The 16,382-nt window shown below is 37.3% G+C and overlaps 2 protein-coding genes across 2 annotated transcripts in view; one reads left to right on the top strand and one right to left on the bottom strand.

Annotated features, from left to right (window-relative positions):
• Positions 1-138: 138 nt before the first annotated feature.
• On the top strand, positions 139-11,159 carry Ppat-Dpck (Bifunctional Phosphopantetheine adenylyltransferase - Dephospho-CoA kinase). The gene is made up of 6 exons (XM_019055194.2): positions 139-1,160; positions 2,522-2,670; positions 3,407-3,607; positions 4,651-4,905; positions 5,676-5,861; positions 7,923-11,159. The coding sequence occupies exons 1-6, from the start codon at positions 548-550 to the stop codon at positions 8,112-8,114; spliced, it is 1,596 nt and encodes a 531-aa protein (XP_018910739.2). The 5' UTR covers positions 139-547; the 3' UTR covers positions 8,115-11,159.
• A 341-nt stretch (positions 11,160-11,500) lies between these two features.
• Positions 11,501-16,382, bottom strand: part of LOC109039659 (uncharacterized) — a 45,663-nt gene continuing 40,781 nt past the window's right edge. Inside the window, exon 3 of the mRNA XM_019055250.2 lies at positions 11,501-15,339. Within this exon, the coding sequence (XP_018910795.2) occupies positions 14,825-15,339 (515 nt within the window). The 3' untranslated portion in view covers positions 11,501-14,824. The remainder of the gene's footprint in view (positions 15,340-16,382) is intronic.

Genomic DNA, 16,382 nt, shown 5'->3' with positions numbered 1-16,382 from the left:
TGTACCCACCTACGTCATCAAGTCATCAAAAACTTCCAAGATGCCCGAAATGCAAACACCTCCTTTTTTTTCTCTATGAACCAACATAACCTCGTATACGAATTCTTCATGAGTTGATTATTAAATTTTGTCATTGACCGGTCATAAATCCATTAAAGACTCATTAAACACGAAAAATTTTGATAGTAAGTAACAATTGTACGCATTTTACCACCATGGTGCTTGAACCAAGGGTTCGATATTATATCGAATGACGTAGTCACTAAATCAGTCCATCAGTCTATTGATCATTGATAACGTGAGCGTGATAACAAAAGCAGATTAAAGTTCGACTTCTTTAATGTTCCCGGTGACCTGTCTGCCAGTAAATCATTATCAGTGGTCAAAGTTAAATCAAGTCTCGTGTGATTTTCTAGGTATGAAAGACCCTCAATGGTTTGCTTTTTACTTCCAATCCCACTGATTAGAAATTTGATGGTCCTTCTATCTGCACAGTGTTAGAGAGTAAACACCCGAAGCAACTCAGGATTGATTATCAAGTGTCATCATGGCTAAAACCGGCTTACTCATAGGATCTAATCCATCTAGAATTTTCAAATTACTTCCAAAAATTCAAAAAGAAGTTCTGAATACCTTCTACATCCAGTATCTGCCAGAAAGTAAGCTGACAACTCTTTTAAAACATCAAAATTTGCCGGGTAACCTAGGCGATGTTTCTAGTCACCCGATAGTCGAAAAGTATTACAGGAACACGTTGAGTATCAAGCATCTTAAAGTGCGGGTTTTACTCGCAAGTTTTTCCAATCCACTTTACTTTTCCAAAATAATTACGAAGACACCAATTGACATCATGTATTTTGATCGAGTGTTGAACCCGGATGAAATTAAAATGGTGGAAAATTTTGTTCTTAATAAGTCAGCGTCTTTCAAGTGTGTACCATTTGATGACAGCAATGTCTCCGCACCAAGTTCTAATGAAGAAAGCAAGTCAGCATCCGAGCTGGATGTGAATGCATCAGTCAAAACTTTTTATGACAGTGTTGTGTTAGGAGGAACATTCGACAGACTGCATCATGGTCACAAAATTCTGCTGAGCGAAGCTGTTCTTCGCTGTTGCAAAAAATTAACTGTCGGCGTGACGGATGTGCCTATGCTGAAGAGTAAGTAATGTTTATCAATCTTTTTAAGTGCTTATTTAATGTTAGGTTTCCGACTGAGCACTAGAACTGGGGAAAGAAAAGAATAGACAAATGTCACATCAATCATTAGTTGGCCGTTTGGTTACCATGTAAAGTTATGTTGATTGCTACCATTCTCTGATGTGACATTTGTCTATTCTTTTTTTCCCCAGTTCTGAGCTAAGGCGGGTAAAGAATGGTGGTCGCATTTCGTACCCTCTTGATGTCACACGGCATCGGGTACGTTTCAGGTACATCCTGATTGCATGGCAAAGCATGTACCCTCTGTGCGTCATAGCCTTTAAAATGGTGGCTCAATTCGAAATCTGACCGCCTTTCTTTATCCGCCTTGGTTCTAAGCATGAATTAGATGGAAGGTATTCCCAAACATTAGGAATTTCTTCTTTCCTCGGTATGCGCAATTTGAATTATTAAATAGACCGCGCTAAGCAGAAAGGAACCAAACCATATCAGCTACAGCCAAATTTAATCGGCCAATTTAATTTTTCACATGAAAACGGTTGTGTGGACTTAGGTGCTAATTTCAGTCAATTTTCTGCATAGTACGTACGAAGCAAATTCTTTATAATTTTTAAAGGAATCTGTTCCTCCACAAATCTGCGTTTCTCTTGTTAAAAATGAGCTTGCCCAGTTAATTTTGGCAGTAACTGATGTCACTTGGTTCCTTTCTGCTAAACGCAATCCAAATATATATCCAATATTTTGACGGTGTACGTCGGCAAACACATAACTCTTTTGCGGTGTCTGAAAATCTCCGCCTCTATGTTATTTTTTTAAAGGAGAACAAACAGACATCATTCCTTGAAGTTTTTGCAGAATTTTTCTTTCACCGAGAAGAAAAATCACAGCAGTTCTAAAGAATTGCCATTGAGTTGTTTTCCGTTTAAAAAATAAAGTATGACAGGAAGTCTGCGACGTTGCAAACCGAGTTATGTGATTACCGACTTACACCGTCGATTTGTGCCGTGTTTAGAATAGATAAGGTACTTAACAAAGGACCAGATCTTGGAAATCTCCAGACAGCTTGGCAAGGTCAGGTAACTAAAATTTAGGTAAACGTGCTGATTGAGTAATGAGTCCCTTGGGTAGATAGGTACTTATATTTTTAGGTCCACCTCTTGATAGTTATCCATCTATCTTGTATTTTGATTTACTCATTCATTTAACAACAAGGAATGTGTCAGAAAGTCTATCCCCTAACAATACCTGCTACGACTGGTGGGCAAGGTGGAAACCTAGGTAGACTGTAATACTTAGGTACCTATTGTTTTTTCTGAGAGTCTATCAGATTTCCTCTCGACTGAAGTTAATTTGTTTTTCAGGTAAAAAATTATGGGAGCTCATTGAATCAACTGAAATTCGCATCCACAAAGTATCAAATTTTTTGGAAGATGTTAGTCCTCATATACAGTTTGACATCACTCCTATCACTGATATGTACGGACCGACCAAAGATGATCCTACTTTTCAGGTTAGTGTGATAGTTTCATTTGTTTATCACTCGCTAAATTGTCAGAATCCAGGATTTAGATGTAAAGTGGATATTTGATCCCTTGCTCTTACAGGAGACAACAATTTAATTCTCCTGTCAGCCAGTGGTAGCTGCAATTTGAAGACTTGTTGCTTATGGCATTTCAAAGCTTAAAGGTATGGTACAGGAGAGCAGGAGAGGTAGCTCAGGAACAGCAACATAAATAGTACCTAGCAGAGCTCCTATTACTGAAGTTACCAGTTGTTTGTTTTTGGCGAGTCTTCACAATAGACCATTTTACATATTTACACGCACGGAAGTGATGTCATTTGTTGTAAAGCACCTACAGAGACTCAAAGAATAATATTTGCCACTTTTTACCCTGAATCATTGTTGTATGGCGGCAACTCAGCCATCTGCAATTTTAAATGATTTTGGATAATTATCTTAAGCCCTGCTGGCAATTTTCTTGAGTCTTATTCTGGTCCCTTTTTTACCCCTTCAATCAATAAATAGGGCATATCAAAGGTCTTTATTGGTCGATAAAGTGGGCCCCCAGAGCATGTGCAGCTGTGACACAAGTTGACTCGTTTGTTGTTCACAACACACACAATGATGCAGATAATTTAACCTGTCTGTTATATTAGGATGGTTAAGTTTGAAGCTTATTAAAGTTGTACCTGTAACTGATAATAAGTTAAATAGGTATCATCAATGCATCGCTTGATTTTTACAGATGCTGGTTGTGAGCGCAGAAACTGCCAGAGGAGGAGACAAAATCAATGAAATCAGGGAAAAAAATGGTCTGAATAAATTAGATGTCTACTATGTGCCTTTGCTGGAAAATGATGATTTCTACTTTGAAGAGGAAGAATCGAAAGTTAGTTCAAGTAATATCAGAATACGCCTCCTGGGAACACTGCTGAAACCACCAGAGGTACAGCTTTTTATGGTCTGTTTTATGTACAAATTTTCCTGTAAGTTTTTTGCTCTGCTCTCATCATAACACCGCAGAGAAGAGGATCACGAAGCCCCAATCAGACGGTCAGCTTTTTCATCTGATCAAAGGGGATGAGTTAAGTTTTCTAAATGGGTTACCATTGCTATGCGATGTCGTCATAAAACGAAACAGTAGTATTTAGGTATTTTCTTCAGCTTCTAGTTCGCAAACTTACAGCTACGGTAATGTCAATCGGAAGATTTTGTCCCAACTTGCCATCACAAATTATGGAAAATTCCTACAAGCATTTATCAGGATTTTCATGATACAGCTATCTCTAAAGCTTTATTGGATTAGAAACTGAAGTATTCCAATCAAAGTTGCTGCCCACAAGTTTTTGTTTTCATTTATATATTCACACAATTGTATTATAGCTTCCTTTTGCGATTGTGCTTTTAAATGCCACAGCTTTGTCACAATGTTATTAGCTCAATACTTTTTCCTGCTGTTTGTGCAGAAGAATGAAGACCCTGCTCATTTTAATTCCGAGCAGCTAGCCATTGAAAATTTCATGTACTTTTAAGTAGCTCCATAATAATCATTTTTAATGAAGTAGGTTTTTTTTGTAGAATACTGCCATTGCCTACTTAAATTTTAGGATGTCGGAACTTCATAGTTACTTCTCACTTCCACAAAGGGAAACTTACTATTATTATTTTCTGAAATGTTTCTTTTTAATTTTCCTATGCACCAGTGATATTTTCTGAAAACTGGATACAAAAATTTTGGTTTTGTTCATTGCAAAAATTTTAAATGATTTTGGACTGTCACAATTAAAAAAAGATTGTTTTCAATTGTATTATTCTGATGTTTAAGAAATTAGCTCAGTCAGATAGTCATATTTAGCTGTAATATAATGCATAGTATTCCAATCATTGGGAATTAAACAGAAATTGACTTCACCCCTATTTTTTATTTTATTTTTTCTTTAATTTTCTTATTTGTTTTGTTTTTTATTTTTTTTATTATTATTTTGTCAGGCCAGGCCCAACTTACCCGCAAGACCATACATAATTGGTCTGACAGGAGGAATAGCAAGCGGGAAATCATCTATTGGCCAGAAATTAATTAAATTAGGCGCAGGTTACGTGAATTGTGATATTTTAGCACATCAATTGTATGAAGTGGGCAAACCTGCTTACAAGTCAATTGTTGAAACTTTTGGAGATGCCATTTTGAATGAAGACAAATCCATCAATCGACAAGCTTTAGGAAAAATAGTGTTTAGCAATGAGGTAAGCTATTCTCACTCTAGACTCCTAACATAGGCTTTTTTCCATTCACAGTCCAAAAATTCAAACAGCCCCTTACTGTTAGATGACAATGCATCAAATATCTGAATTGAAGATATTTCTTACAATTTTGCTTGTCTTTTTGATGTTGCTCTCTAGTGGAAAACCAAGAGCACTCAGCCTCTGTTGTTACCTTTGATTTTTCACGATAGAATAAATCTTGTTTCTTGTATATTATTCTCAATTTGTGTTTATCTCTGTGAAAATCAACTATAAAACTGAGAATCTGTGGAAAAATTAGAAGAAGAAGATCAAAGAAGAAAAAACTTGATGGCCTCCAAGATTCATGATGTCCTCTTTCAATTTCGTGAGCAAGCTATCTGACAATAGCATGCTTTGTTGTTTGATGAAAGCTTATTTTTTCGAACTCAAACCAAAGCAATTGAGGTGTTGGGTGCAGAAAGAGCTTTTCTTGGTTGCGGTGTTTAAGAATTTCCCCTGCTAATTTGTATTTTAGAAAAAAAACTATTAAATTAATTTCCTGAACTATTTTGTCTCGTTAATTGTCAAACCATAAAGAACACTCAGTAAGTTTCGAGGAACTACTTACATTTGCTTGGATCATAATGGATGAAACGTTAATGGAGATTCTGATAAAGCGCGACTGAGAAGTGCCCTTTCTGCATCTAGTGCCTCAATTACCTACCTCTGCTTTGTTTACACTTATGGTCATGCGGCAATGCACCTGAATTTTATTTTTGTATTAATTTCAGATTGAGCTGAATAGGTTAAATTCAATTTTGTGGCCTGCTATTCTGGAAGAAGCAAAGAAAGAAGCCATGAAATTATATAAGGAAAACAAGACTGAAGTAGTGGTGATGGAAGCAGCAGTTTTGATCAGAGCTGGTTGGAAGACTGAAGTTCATGAAGTCTGGACTTCAATTATTCCCTCAGAAGAAGTGAGTTTTCTCCTCTTGCTTTCTTTAAACAGTTTTCGTTTCTTAAATTGTTGAATAATAGCCCTGTTGTAAGTAACAGAAGTGTATCGTGATTGCCTCTAAAAGTGTGCCGAAGAGAGGGAGGAAGGAATTTGTAAGTGATTTTAAGAAAATATTTTAATTTTAAAAAACAAATTTTAATGGATAATTATGGATTTTTTTTATATTTATAGAAAATAAATAAAATTAATAAAAACTTAGAAAAATCAATAACAACCCAGTTCTTACTAATAGGATGGTTATGGCTAATAGACCTAACGTCATCTTGATACATAAGCAGTGAGTGTCGTGCAGCTCACAGACTTCAGCATCCCTAATGGACACAATTCGTCGTCAAAGTATGAGGAAATAATATCCAAATACATGCACATAAATCAAGAGAATTTGGGACATGGACATAGTTCAAATCAGACCTTTCACCATATCGGTCTTGGGGGACACAGTAGAGAGCCTAATTGAACATCTATAAGATCTGATACTCCCAGGTCACCTTCGCCACACCATGCAGAAGTCGGTCATTCTTAGTACTTGTAGTATAGTTAGGGCTTTTCTTAACTTGGAATAGTCCTATTTTTCGTTTTGATTTTATTTTTCTTTTCAAGTTCTTAGATTTATTTTCTAACATTTTGATGGTTAATGGTTACGGTAAGTAAAGGGCCAAAGACTTTGGTCCGTGACTTGTCTTGGGTTCATAATACCCGGACGAATCCTGTGAGGAAGAAATGAAAAACTAAAAAAGAGCAGAAAAAGTTTAAACCATACTATAGTTATTTCAATTTTGACTGGACAATGGTTGATATCAGAACAGTACAAGCTTGCCAAATCAAACCTTCATTGAAACAGAAAAGAAATTGAGTCTACTTTTTTTACCTCTAGAATGTGAGGAATGTAAAACATCCGTCTTTGATGAATCTAAGATGTTTGAATGCAAAGAAAGTCGAAGAAAAATTTTCAGAAACAAGAACAAAAGCCAGTAGTTAGTCAGAGAGGCACCCATGAAATCATATTTTAAGTAGGAATTCTTTCATAATTGAAATTTTTTGTCGCACCCAAGAGATACAGCCAAATAAATATAGTCTATATGGGTAAAATCGCACAAAAATAACGTTGTGCATGTAAAAAAAGTCTCAAATTCACTCCTTAGTATGCAATCTGCGTAGTTTAGATTAGGCTTATCAAGTTTCCCGCGCCTGCGGGCAGTTTTTTTGTCACTGCTGACCAGGTTCGCATTAAGAGAAATTAACCTTTGTAAACGAACAATTTCAATAACTTTTCCTATTGTATGATTTCCATCGTTTTCAAGTGGTTGTTTCTTTTGTCTTTCTTTATTTCACAAAAAAAGAGCTTTGAATCGATGTAAATCTTACACAAAGAAAGTTTATAACAGTTCGCGAGGTTGTTTGTTTATTTAGAGTAAGGTCTCTCTCCGGGCAAACCTGACTGCTGGCCGCATAGAAAAACTGCTCGCATACGTGGTAAATTTGAAAAAGCGTGTTTTGAATTGAGCAGATTGTGCGAGGCGAAGTGAATTTCAGACTTTTTTCATGTGCCCAAATGGTTTTTGGGCAAAATTTCCCTCTATTGTGTATATTTCGGCTGTATCTCTTGTGTGCAACATACCCATTTCACTAAAATTTACCATCAATCTTATCAAAATTTCTGTGTTTTCATAAGCCAATTACGATAAAAATAAAAAATTTCAATGTGTTGCTTATCAAGATTGTGTTGGCTTTGGATGCACAGCTAACCCTGAAGTCAATCTTTTTGTGAAAAATTTTGACTTAACAAGTGAATGGTCCAGATGTGAAGCCGCTCAAATCAATATAGGTCCTGTAATTTTTTGGCCCAAAAAGCTTCAAGGCACTGGACCAATAAGAATCAATTATGTGAATCCTCTTCATGTGAAAAAAAAAACATTTTGTAATAATTATTTTCATGAGCAAGTGTTTTGAATATAAGTAATACTGTTTTTCTCTATTGTATTCAGTTTACTAATTGCCAACTTTATTTTTTGATAATCAGGCCGTCAAACGAATGATGGAGCGTTATCAGTCATCCAGAGAGGATGTATTAAAGAGGTTAGAATCACAGCCAACAAATAGTGATTATGTTGACAGTGCCAACATTGTTTTCTGCACCCTGTGGAGCCCTAAGTTCACTCAGACTCAAGTAGAAACAGCGTGGAACGACCTTCAAAACAGATTAAAATCTTGACAACTTTCATGTTGCACTGGTTTTTCACTAAGCTTTAGAGATGGTCCATCAAAAGGTGAACAGGACTATTCAATTTATTGATTCCTATCAAATTTTACATCATTAGTTTCTCTTAAAATTGAAACTTATGAATTTCTCAGAAACAGAACATCCTCAACTAATTTTTCACATGATGATGTGGTTAAAAAATAGAATTTTTTTGAAAATATCTAAAGTATTTGGATGGACCGTTGTGTCAGCAATTTTTTTTTAACAATAAGCTGATAAGCTAGATTGTCTTCAGTGCTCATGTATGGAGCAGTTTTAAAACGTTCAGTTAATTGATGGATTTAATTTCTAATGAAATGCACTGTACTTGCTGGTCGCTGCTTGCAAAGATCTACAGAAATTCTGATTGTTACTCAAATGTAGTTCAGTTGTTACCGTTTATTTTTCACCCACTATGTAAAAAAAAAAAAAGACCAACTTATTGAGTTTGACAGTTAAAATCATGAGGGTCAAATCAACCAGATCAATTTTTTTAAGGTATAATTTTATAATTGTGATAAATCTTTCAAGGTCAGTTCCAACCTATGCTACAAATCAGACTGTCCCTATGTTTTCTCAGCCACTGATCACCATGATTCAAGGTGAGTGAAAAATGAAGTGTCTGGTAAATAGTAGAGAAAATCAATCGTAGGGAAGGCTGCCAGAAGTGTTTAATACAGCTGCAAAAAGCAGTAGGAAAGGAATAATTTGTTCCTCCCAGCAGAAAGTAAATTTTACCAATCAAAATGCATTAATCCGTAAAGGAGAGGAGTTATAAAAATAAATATATAGGTTTTAGTCGGTGGTTTGAATTTTATGTGTGGGTGGACTGCAGGTAATAGGAAAATGGGTTTGTGACTATATCAGGTCAACTCGTACTTCTATAGGTGAAATATGTTTTTTTAGCGTCCAAGAAGTCTCCAGTCCTTAAGTGCCATCTATTTCAATGCACTTTTATATGTGCTGATAATTTTCTTTTTTTATTTATTTATTTCTCTCTGAAGAAAATCTGTAATTTTTATTAATTTGATAACATTCTGAATTTGTACCAAAAAATAGTTGCTATGTACTTTTACTTACTGTGATTCCCTTGCATTTTTTGAGTCTTACTTTTTCTCCGTTCTAAGTTCAGTTCAGCTTGCTGCATTATCTCTACTCAGGTATTACAATTTTGGGGATGTTTTCTGACAAACTTGTTAAATTCCAAAATTCACCAGGTTGATGGGTAAAGCTCTAGAATTTGTATCATCGGCACAGTTTGGTTCCAAAGTGTATTTTTTGTTCTTTCAGTTTATGTTATTTGATAACAACCGTACTTGATACTTCTGCGCTATTTGTGTATTCATTGACTCGTCATATTATACATTTAAAGTTTTTCAACCTAATAAATGCAATTCAGTGCCAGACTTACGATTTTGTGGATTTGGACTGACTACAGTGTGCCCCTCTGACAGTGATGACCTTTGAAAACTTGGGAGGCCAAAAAAATAAAGTCTTCATTTGAAACCTGTCATGATGCAATCATTTATGTCAATAATGTAGGGCATGTCCAAATTTAAATTGAGGGTTTTGAATCTTGAAATCTTTTTAAAAGGCTCCATCATAGAATTAAAAATACTTATTGCCCTGAATGAGGTACGGCTTGTATTCAACTGACATTCAAAAATAATATCTCTTTACATCCTTTTAGTTTATCTTGCTTGAAATTAACAGTGAGGGGAGGGGTTGGTGGAAGGGATTACTTTTTTTATCCATAGATTTTTTTTTTTTTTTTTAACCTGTAACAAGCACCAGAAGTACACCTAGCACAAAATGAATGACATTAAAAGAATAGACACACTTTTTCAGGCGGTGGATTAGCAACTAGAAGAAAGATCAAAGAGCTCCTTGAGTTTATATTTTTATCTGTATTCCAAGTTCCTAGCACTGTTTCGTCCAGGGATCAGTTATCTTTTGAAGTAAACTGGTCTGAAAGTCTATCTTTTGTAGGTTCGGAAAATTATAAAAATATCAGCCCAGTTCCAGAAAAGCAAGTTAGGTTGGCATACAACCCAATTTTCTCCTTTGATGGAAGTGGTTCATCAGTTCCACATAAATTGATTTCTAGTTTAGATGTGTTAAAATTTTTCCAGTGGCAAGGCGTGTGGCAAAGGTTGACAGAGGTCAGTTTTAATCCAGTTTTGTCACCAATATGATGCTACTGATGCTAGTACTTTGGTCCTGGTTCCACCAACGTAGCACAAATATAAATATTTTTACTTATGCTCAGAAGTTAATTATTGTGTTTTAGGTCATTATTTTGTAACAATGTGCCTGAAATATCATTTAAATGATGTCTAAACTTCCTATGATTCAATTTGAGTCATTAATCCTGAAAAAACATTCTGCAAAGACAAGATGAAGCAGATCGATGGTTAAAGACGAAGAATATGTATCCCAAATGCAACATTTAAAAATCTCCAATTATACTTGATTTTCTTTGAGGAAAATTAAACAGAATGTTTTCTTGCAATTTTGTTTGATATTTGTGGAAGAAAGTGAAGAAAATTCACAGAAAATTGTAATGGAAACTTTGGGTTAATTTTCCATACAAAGAAATAAAACATTAGCGGAGACTTACAATGTCTTCAACAGAAAAATGGATTTTCCGATTTTTGCCATCGGGATGTTGCATTTTCTTTACTTTTGTAGAAGATACGCATAAATTTTTAAGGAATCATTCAACAGTCCAAGAAATGTGATTTTCTTTAAGACTTTAAAAGAAACGGAGAAAAGACTCCTTCAGAATTATCAAAACTTCATTTGATAGTGATCAAGTCATTGAATACCCATGCTGAATAATTATTGTATTGAAGTAAGTTTTATGTATCATAAAAAGTACAAAAGTCTCAAGCAATTTTTTTCTATTTTTTATATGGTTGTTTCTTTTTTAATGAATACTGATCTAATTGTTAATTTAATGTTATGAGTATATGGCATGTTATTAAATCTTTACAATATATAAAGTATAATTTTGAAGTATTCTCTTTTTAATTTTAATTCATTTCCCTTTCATAAACATACTAAGTTTCCAGTGGAAATTTCAAAACTGCTGATAAAAGTATGCATGTATTTATGAATCCCTTCCCCTGCCCTCACTCCGCCCCCCCCCCCCCAAAAAAAAAAAATTAAGAAATATTTGTCTAATTTTGAGTTAGTATCTTTAATTTGATCTAATTATCTGGTTGACCCGTTTTTTTGGTCAAAATTTTTATGGGTCCAGAACCAGCAGAAGTCGAGAAAAGGAAATAACTTTAATCAGCAGTGAGTAGGTAACTTTATAAGGCATGAAAAACGTAATTTTATAAAATGTTGCATTCAGTATCACATTTCTTATCGGCAATTGAATATGACAAATATGATATAGCAGCTATATGACCAGCTGATCCAATATCTCACTTGCCAGTTTTGCGTTGCGCCGCCGAAAATAGTGTACTAATGTTTTAACTTCTGTTATCGTTTTTATTTTCGTTCTACGTTTTACTTTGTAATTCACCTGATGATTGCTGATTCAGCCAAAATGGCTATAGTGGTTTAAGTTTGACAACCAAAGAAAAATCACATTGGGCAAAAAAGAAATGCAAGTGCCATAATACAAGTGCAACCCGATAAAGAAAAAAGAAACATAAGAAAAAAAGGAAATGTAAGAAAAAAGAATCATAAATAAAGAAGAGCTTTTAGATTGCTCGCCCAGCGAGGTCAGGCAAAAATAATTTCAGAAATTTAAATAGGTAAATAGTTTATCAAAATATGTAATTCCGAATTCTGTCATCTGATCATTTAAGATGGGAGGTCTAAAAGATATGTTTTCACTCCCTCTCCAAGTAAAAAAAAAACAAAAAGACCATAAATAATGATTTTATGAGTTTATTGACAAATATATTTCTCAATTTAACAAAACAAGTTTCATATATAATACAGATTTGGAAAAAAAAAAAAAAAATCATTTACGAATTGCATCTCTCAAAAATTTTTTTGAACCAATTATTTACATCTTTATTCTTGGTGTGTAAAATTAATAAGATCACAACAATTTACTTAAATGATGCTCTTGTAAAACATGAAAATAATTAATTTCATTCAATCTTGCGAGCAGAAGGAAAGCCACAAAATAATCCGAAAAAAATATGTATAGGTACCTGTGTTACCTAATCATTCACTAATTATCATTTTACTCGTAGTACTGATAAGCTGTGAACATTTTGAGGTGAAAATGTTCTTGAAATATTCACTGCAAATGAAGATTCCTTTTATGTAAAGGGTTGAAAAGATGCAAGAACAACTTCTTGTAAAGATGTAGGTAATGTACCTAAGTAAACAAATATTGTCAGCACACAAAGGTACAAACCATGCATTAACAAACATTCGAGAACACCAAAACATCATGCACTCAGCCTCACATCGATGGGTTGATGCACCCCTAAACTCAAAAACCTCGACACAATATACATACATTGAAACATACGAGTAGATAATCAAAGTCAATTTTGAGGGCTTTACCTACTTAATTCGACATTAAAGTCGATTTCTCTACCAGAAAATGTTGATAGGTAATTCATCTTATGGTCATATCAGAATACAATCGATTCGAGGATAAATGTTACATGAATATTTGACAGAGTGATGAATAGTTATGAGAGACTTGCAGGTATACATAAGTAAGTAAGTATGCTCATTTTAAAGATTTTATGCACAAAGTATTTCAGCAATCACATTTAATTGAACATATTACCGTGATGCATCTTTTCTGTTGTTTTTTTGACACAATAAATAAATAACAATTAAAACATTCTATTCATAAAAATAGATTAGAAAATGGCAAGTTAAAACTTGGCAATAAGTAGGTATCATCAGTTAAAGTCATTCGTCTATCATCACAGCAGCTCGTCCGCTGGGTAGGTTGCCAGCGCGCCGTTAGGGATAGTAAGGCGCCTTCATTTTTTTTGATATGCGAGACCAACAGCCATGGAGCACGTTTAGTTGCATCCGGACGCCTTCATGGCACGGCATCAAGGCGCCTTCGTGTCTTAGGGTATGCAACACATACAGACACGAAAAACGAATAGTCGCATTCAGATGTCCCTTAGCATGCGTCATCGTTTGCGTTCCGATGAGTTGTTGACAAAGACTCCTTTCTCTTTCCTCATCGATAATTGAAAGAGATCACCTTTTTTTGAAATTTCCCCTCCTTCCCCGCGCCCTCTTCGTCACCCGCCCATGAACTTCAGCGAAGCGGCAATTTTTTAGGACAACTTCAACAAATCTTTTGATTGAGGAGGAAGATCATAGGAACTGAAAACCAGATCCTTTCATCGTTACGTGTCTCATTGCCTGGGGGGGGGGGGGGGGAGGTCTAATCTCGGTTCATAACAAGGGGAGGGAGGTGGGGACTAAAACCCACGTTACTTACGTAAGTATGTGAGACCTCTTTTTGCGAGCCCATCTTCTCACCGCGACACACTGATTCCAAATTAACATCCGCTCAGCACTTTAAATCGATACACACTCCACTTTCCCTATGTCACGTCATATCTGAAAAATTTCGTTGTAATTTTTAGATCACCCGGAAAGAATACTTTAAAGTACCCAAGTAAAAATGAAATCAGACGGAAATTCGCTTTTTATAAGCCAGTCTGATTTCTGTCATGCTCTTTGCTTACTGTTGGTGTCGTGTCGGTTAGATTGATATGCCTGACCACACTGAAAAAGGTCTAAGGTCAGAGTGGCGTCAACCTGACATCGACTCGAATCGGACCGGGTCAGATGGTTTATGAAAAAAAATGACTCTGCATGACTTCGACATAACTCGGTTTGACGTGTCAGACATGGTTTGGTGCTGTCAGAGCGCTCAATGGACGTCAGACTGGGATGCTCTTTGAAACAGTCAACCCAGTCAGACTGACTCACTTCCACTAGGCATCAGAGTGGGTTTTAACCAGATACAAGAGAACCTCCATTCGTGTCTTGGCTATGGTGGAAGCTTTTACTCTCGGGACTTCAACATTAAACTGTTGACTTACCTTCATGGTTGATGTTTATCAACGTGTTGGTAGTTTCGTTTTGTGAACAAGCCGAAGTTTGGAGAACTTGCTTGGCTCATGACGTCACCCGAAGCTCATCATCCGCCATGCAGGTAGGTAAACAGCCGAAAAAAGAGTGACGACTGTCGCTCCCTTATAATTGTCCATAAGGAAGTGTGGAATCCCCGAAAGTAAAAGCTTCCACCTGTCGCCAAGAGGCCAGTGGAGGGTCTCTCGTCTCTGGTTTTAACTCTCATAAAGTAGACGGGATTCGACGGAACTGGGTAAGATTTTTCTGACGGAAGAACAATCGTGGAAACACGGGAGACGTGGCAATGAGAGAGTGCATCGGCTCAAATATCGAGGGAAGTAATTGTTGACAGCGTCGTAGGTGGAGCATGCTGGGCCGAAGCGTGGGGCGACGTGGCGTGCATGCGAGAATGCCAGTGGCGTGGCGTGAATTGCGATGTATCGATTGTTATGCCATTTAAACCTATGGTAAAGAATCGATTATTAAGGTGTTCGCTGCGAACATCGTGTTTATCGATCCTTTCCCATAGGTTTAAACGGCATAACAATCGATATATCGCAAAGCACGCCACGCCACTGGAGAATGCGCTGATTTTAGCTGAGCGCTAGGAGAGGCTCGTTAGTCTCTTTGGGAGGCCTGTGGAGTTTGCTCTTGTTGGCCTGGTCCTTCTTGGCCTCCTGCTGCTGGTGCGCGAAGAGCTTCTGCTTCACCTTGGAGACCTTGGTCGGGGTCTCGTCCATGGTGTTGAGCTGCTCGATGATGTTCTTGGGGACGGCGGCGCCGGGCGGGAGGAGCGGAGCGTGGCTGCTCTCGTCCTTGGTGGAGTTCTGGTTGACGTAGACGACGTAGTACTCGGAGTAGGAGGACTTGGTCGGGGCGGTGATGTCGGCGAAGTCGCGGAAGTTGGCGAAGAAGTCGGCGCCGGAGTTAGGGGGCCCGTGGCGGAAGTTGGCCGGCGGGTTGGAGGAGTAGAGCGAGGGGCGCCCGTGCCCGTTGTTGCCCGAGTAGAACGGGAACAGGTCCTGGTCCACCGAGTACTCCGCCTCCTCGCGCTCCCGGTCCCGGTCCTCCGTGTAGTACGTCCCGCCGCGGATCACCCCGAAGTTACCTGAAACATCCACCATATCAGACGTCAGAGGGTGCAATGGACCACTAGACAAGGTAAGTACGAATTCCATAGAGTACATAGAGTCGTAATGTAAATGGGAGAGCTGGCGCCATGTTCTGCTCGACGAATCCCGAGCCCGGTGTGCGCCGAGTTCGGGTCGCTTTTTCGATACATTTTCGATCCAAAATGGCGGTGTGGAATACTTGGTGCTTCCTATCTTCTTTGTTTACATCGGATGGCCGGGTACCCGTGTATCGCAAACAATCGATTATGTATCGAAAAAGTGACCCAGCGTCACACAGGAGTCTCGGAATTCGGGATCTGGAAAATGCTTAAAAGTGGCGCCAGCTCTCCCAATTACATTACGACTCTATGTACTCAATGGAGGGTGCAATAGCGCATTTCTACGTAATATTTCGCAAGGAACGCGATGGTGCCATCGCCTTTGTCTCAAATGGACGTATTTCTGCCAAATGGAACTATAGACGAAAGGGAAAGTTAGGGTAAGCTCCAGAAAGCTGCATAAGAAACAATGTTAAAGTTGGCGTGATTCCTTTTGGAGAAATGGAAAAGCGGGATTTTCCATTCTGTCAAACGGAACTATGTGACAATTGAATGCGTCACTCATGAGCCGTGAGTATGGCAAAGTAGCGTCGTGTACATGGCTTATGAGTTATGAGTCAATGCCAACCAAGAGCAACGACGGAAACGGGTTCGTTGCCGCTGACGTCACTGGCGCTTTACCCTGGTAAAAATTGGCGGTAGAATCTGTGTTCCAAAATACCATGGACCTACAGCCGGCTGTAAGATTTCCAATAGCTTCTATAGCCGGCAACACAATTTCTTATAGCCGTTTATAGCCGATGGCGATTAAGTAACAGCTTGACGATAAAGTGTATGCTAAACGTTACTAATTACGGATGCTAGGACTTAGTGAGTTTTTTGACTACCGCTCTCTTTTTGGGCCGTAGTGTCTTGATTTATTTTGCGAGGAAAGCTCCGTACTTTTGAAGGATGCCTGCCATAGTGCCATTCCTAATATG

The sequence above is a fragment of the Bemisia tabaci genome, chromosome 2 (assembly GCF_918797505.1).
Source record: "Bemisia tabaci chromosome 2, PGI_BMITA_v3".
Classification (NCBI taxonomy): domain Eukaryota; kingdom Metazoa; phylum Arthropoda; class Insecta; order Hemiptera; family Aleyrodidae; genus Bemisia; species Bemisia tabaci.
Note: the sequence above shows the minus strand (reverse complement) of the source record. Positions and strands in the feature narration are given on the sequence as shown.